The following is a 5,022-nucleotide window of genomic DNA, read 5'->3' as shown; positions in this document are numbered from 1 at the left end:
TACAATTTAATTTTTTGTGTTATTTTTTACAATTTCAAGTTCTATCGGGCTTAAAAAAACACCCTTTACATTCCCTTACTGAATATTCCATTTAAAGGTAAGTGAAAGTAACAATACTATAACTTATGTTTTATAAACAGATAGATAAAACAGCTGTATCAAATTGTAACAACTATTTATTAGATAAGAAACAAGACAAGCAGCCTGTATCTTGGAAAAAACTTATATTTTAAGGGAGAACTTAAGATAGAAAGATTATAAGGGAGAACTTAAGATAAAAAAAAAACTTAACTATTGCAGAGACACCTCTAATAACAGTTCATTGTAACTGTTATTTGAGGAGTCCTGATGAAAAACTACAACGTAGATTGAAACATCAGTAGAAAATAAACAAATAATGGATTACAATTTTTTTCTTCCTTCTTGACTTCAGCTGTGACCATCTCCTTCTTATTAACTTACAATCATCTCTCTCTCTCCCTCTCTCTCTCTCTCTCTCTCTATATATATATATGTCTTGACTAAACTCCTAACCATCACTTCGTATATTAAAACCATGCGAATAATACTTAAGACTGTTTTTTATGAAAAAAAGTATTACAGGGAGTCTATTATTAATAGAAAATGGTTACCTGTGCTTATGAACTGATTTTTTCATTTCTGGTGTTACTTCAAACATTAACCCATATCCTGGAATAATAAACTTAGCCTTGGATAATACAACCTGTCTATTATTTCTTTGAAGAAAGGGACATTCACTTCTAGATGTTAGCCAATAATATTCATTTTCAACATCCTCACCTCTTATAAATAAATCACCTTGAATTAAAACAAAAATATTTACACACCATGCAAGGCAATTATAAGTAGAGAATTGTCAGTGAATAATTGATTTATTATTCTTTAAAAGTGATTATATTCAAGGCACATACCTACCTTAAATACATATTTTAAATATTATACAGTTTTGTTTTTTATTTAGGCTTTTCACAAATACCATTTTCAGAATTATTTCATTTATTGAAAAGTAACACTTTATAAACTTATAAGGAGGCAATATCTCATATTGATTGTGTTTACAAAGCATTAATTTGCAATAAATGATAAATTTCAATAATTCAGAAGATGGAACTTTTCAATTTTTTCTAATGTTTTATATAATCTATAAAACAAAAAAAAAAAATTTCTTAAAATAATGGTACTATATAACAGAAATATTTAATGAAAAATAATTGGTCAAATTATCTCACAAAACAACTTAGGTGTCCTTTTTTTTTTTTATCTTTTTCAATACAGGGGTACATAATCCCCCCATAAAAATTGGTGGGACTGGGAGATAAATCAAAATACACAAATTTTATCAGGTAATTCTTTACAATTTTTTTTGATTTTGCTTATTTTAGATTATGCTCTTTACGTTTTGCAGTTAGTGTAGTTTTCATTGATGGTTATTCCATTAACATTAATAATAATTATGTGTAAACTTTGTCAGCAGGTACTCCCAGTACTTTTGCTCTAGGCTATAGGAGGAATTATTTACATAATGGTGCTATTAGAGCCCTTGGAGATGACTACCCACACTCTGTTATCTTTATATTCATTAGTTGTAATGAAAGTTTATCAAGCAACTGAAACATTTGTCTAGTGGTTTTATACCTCAGAAATAATATTTCTTATCTTTATTGAAAAAAAAAAATGATTCTCTCAAAAACAACTATGGTGTTCTTTTTTTCAAAAGATTTTATTTTAGGAAGACTTTATTATTGTTATTTATAACCACCTCATAATTTTTTTTTCTAAGCATTTATTCTGGGAGGGCAAATTGCCTAATTAGCAATTCACCTTTACACATATACCTTTCAGACGAGTAGTATAAATGAAAATTGAAATCTGAATGAAACATTTGTTGATTTGTGAAGACTTCAAAAATTTTAAAAAACAGGTCTTATGTAAAAATAATTAGTGAAATGTTTAAAGAAGTCCTTACCAGTAATAGCAACAATACCCTTAGCCGTTTTTACGAGTACTGAAACATCATTTAAAGTGTGGCCAGGTGTCGGAATTACTTGAAGATCTTCCCCATCTATGTTGAAAGGTTTACCTGAAATTATAATGATCCTATTTTTTTAGTAACACAACAAAGATATTTCCTCTACCTGCAGGTTATAGTAAATTTACTACCTTCACTGAATGGTTCAGGCAGAAAGGTATTCTTATTTTGAATGGAATGCCCAACAATGTGGATACTATCCTTAAACATATAGTTGGTTCCAGTATAACATAGACTACCATTTGTGCAGACAACGTAGGATATACGTTTTGGCTCCATATCATACCTTACTAAACCTGTCAATTTATAATAATTGGATATAATGAGAGATATTCTGTAATAATTATTTTTTCAGTTAAAAATTTAATATTCCTATTTTTACCTTTTACATAACATTTATATCTCTAATCTCAATTTCACCTAAGATTTATATCTATCACATTGATGTTTTGAAACAAATATTTATCCATCTTTACTATACTTTATCAAAAATACAACATTAACAACTAACAATAAAAATATTTATAAATATACTGCATAGGAAAATTGTTTCATCATTAACCCATTTCTTCCCAGAGATGCATTAAAAATTTTCTTCTCAATATATACATATATATTATTTTGAGATTGTTTTTTATTTCTTGTTTTCATTAATATAGTTTAAAATTTGAATACAAACTGCCAAAGATAGATCAATGCTTGTTTAAGTAACCTTTTCTTTTTTCAAAGAAATATTTCAGCAGCAAAAATGCCCCTGCCTGCTTCAAAATATATCATGAAAAATAAATTTAGTACATTTTTTTTGTAACTTATTATTGTTACAGAATACATTATTGAAAACATGTAAAAACTAATAATTATTTTTGTGCAATATGTCTTTTTATAATTAAACCCTTATTCCCCTTCCTCCCTCCTCTCCATTATCAGGGAGTGAATATAAGCACCATTAAAAAGAATAGGGTTCTCGTGGGCCATGATTTTCAAAACATCAATTAATGTAACAGAAAAAAAATCAAACATCTACTCTTGGGCCTAATATAAAAGGATGAATCCATATGGATAATGATGGATTTATCCCTTTCTGTTAGTATATGCCTTGTATATACCTATTTTAATCTTAATTTTATCTATCTTCAAAAGTCCATATACATCCATACTATATCGTTTCGCCAGTTAGTTGATATTATTAGTATTAAAACAATCAGTTTAAAAAAGAGTATCCTCCTCTAATTTATATCAATATCACACTAGCTAGTAGGAATTAAAATTTTATTATACTTCACACCCTTATATCTATCAACACTCTTCCCTTATATTAATTTGATGCTACAAATATTTCACCATATTGGACAATCATAAAGTAGAATATGTAATAGATATACCTCACCAAGGTTTAAGCCTGACTTCCAATTCATGATTGGACTCAATGTTTCTGGTAATTGGGTTGTTTGGAATACTGATTATTTGTTTGTCTCATGGAAGTTATTTTAGAGTTTAAACCTAGTTATTTAACATTTTGTTTCCCTACCATGAACTATCCTTGTAATTTAACCTTGTTTTCATGCATGGCATTCTTTTATTAAATGGGAGAACTTCGGTTTCACCCTTATTTGCTTTTATTATCTATTAAAAATGTTTGAACCATTTTTCTATTACAATCATTAAATGATGGGCTATGTTGTCTTCTCTAAAGGAGGAAATTTAGAGGACTGCGTCATCTTTTTATAATGCAATGTTGCCTTTTGTTTTTAATTTGATTTGTAATACTATTTATATATTAAAAAGAACCAGGCCTAAAGCTAATCCCAATCCTATGCAGTTTCATACAATATAATTGGTTCAGTCATTGCTCCAGTAGTCACGAGATGCATTCAATCATCCTCATCTAATTTAAAAGTTTTGACATCCAGATACTGGTGAAAATTAAAAAAGCAATATTGAACATAAATCAAATAATTATTAAATCGTCATGCAGCTATCACTATATTATGTGAAAATATACTTTGTTTCCTATATTGCAGAACAATAAAAATTTATAATGAATAATAAGTAAAAACCTTCAGCCAGCACACTAGCATCCCAACCAGTCATGGTGTTAACAATTACATTTTTCTTTCCCTTTATCAATGTGCAAGTACATCTCGCTGAAAGGTCACTTCCTTCAGTGACTATATAATAGCCTTTCTGAATTATACAAACTTCATATGGCATTTTTATTCCTGAAAGAAGATAGTAATGAATTTTTTTATTCAATTCAATTCAAATTAAATATATTCGTAAAGTATCTATAAAAGAATTTTATGAAATCATCACATTGCCAATATTCATAAAATTAAATATAGCAGCCAGTCTACTGAACCTACGAAATAAGTTATAATATATTACACTTATAGCAATTTAGTGCATTTATTTATGTTGAATGCTTATTTAACTACCTATCATTAGTTAAAAATAAATTTTGTCTTGTAACGAAAATTCATTTTTCCACAAACTTTTTAAGAGTATTGTTTTTTAATAACACAACAATAAATTTTCTTCTAATTCAAATTAGTAGTTTTTAAAAAAATATCAATAAAACACGTGCTTTGAGACAATTTTTGTGACAAAATCTTGAAATAATAGGAAGAAATATGTATTCTCTAGTTAAAAAAAAAAAAGTTACAAACATAAACGATATCTAATTTTAAAATTTCCCTGCCAAATTTGGTCCTGACAAAGAATTAAAGCAATAAAGAGAAAGAACTTTTTGAGCTTTTCATAAAAAACGAAAGTAAATACATTTTTTTTTTTTTAATATCCTGGCCAGGAGACAAACAAAAACTTCCCAAAGTTATGAATTCATTATTTATATATTAAAAATATCTCTTACATTATAGTTTATTGGCATACCTAACCAAAGGAAAAAGTACAATTCGTTTAAGATCGGCTCCGATTTACTGAAGTGGACAGGTAGACAATGGAGTGGACTTTGA

At 27.7% G+C, this 5,022-nt stretch overlaps 1 protein-coding gene across 1 annotated transcript in view; it reads right to left on the bottom strand.

The window, feature by feature from the left end:
- Positions 1–5,022, bottom strand: part of LOC106687956 (metallo-beta-lactamase domain-containing protein 1) — a 7,872-nt gene extending 2,850 nt beyond the window's left edge. Inside the window, exons 1-5 of the mRNA XM_014432157.2 lie at positions 4,940–5,022; positions 4,108–4,269; positions 2,182–2,346; positions 1,988–2,101; positions 633–819 (exon numbers count right to left, since the gene is read on the bottom strand). Of these exons, the coding sequence (XP_014287643.1) occupies positions 633–819; positions 1,988–2,101; positions 2,182–2,346; positions 4,108–4,261 (620 nt within the window). The 5' untranslated portion in view covers positions 4,262–4,269; positions 4,940–5,022. The remainder of the gene's footprint in view (positions 1–632; positions 820–1,987; positions 2,102–2,181; positions 2,347–4,107; positions 4,270–4,939) is intronic.

This window comes from Halyomorpha halys, unplaced genomic scaffold (assembly GCF_000696795.3).
Source record: "Halyomorpha halys isolate HHAL.00 unplaced genomic scaffold, Hhal_1.1 Scaffold1034.1, whole genome shotgun sequence".
NCBI classification, from domain to species: domain Eukaryota; kingdom Metazoa; phylum Arthropoda; class Insecta; order Hemiptera; family Pentatomidae; genus Halyomorpha; species Halyomorpha halys.
This window is presented reverse-complemented; position numbering and strand designations above follow the sequence as displayed.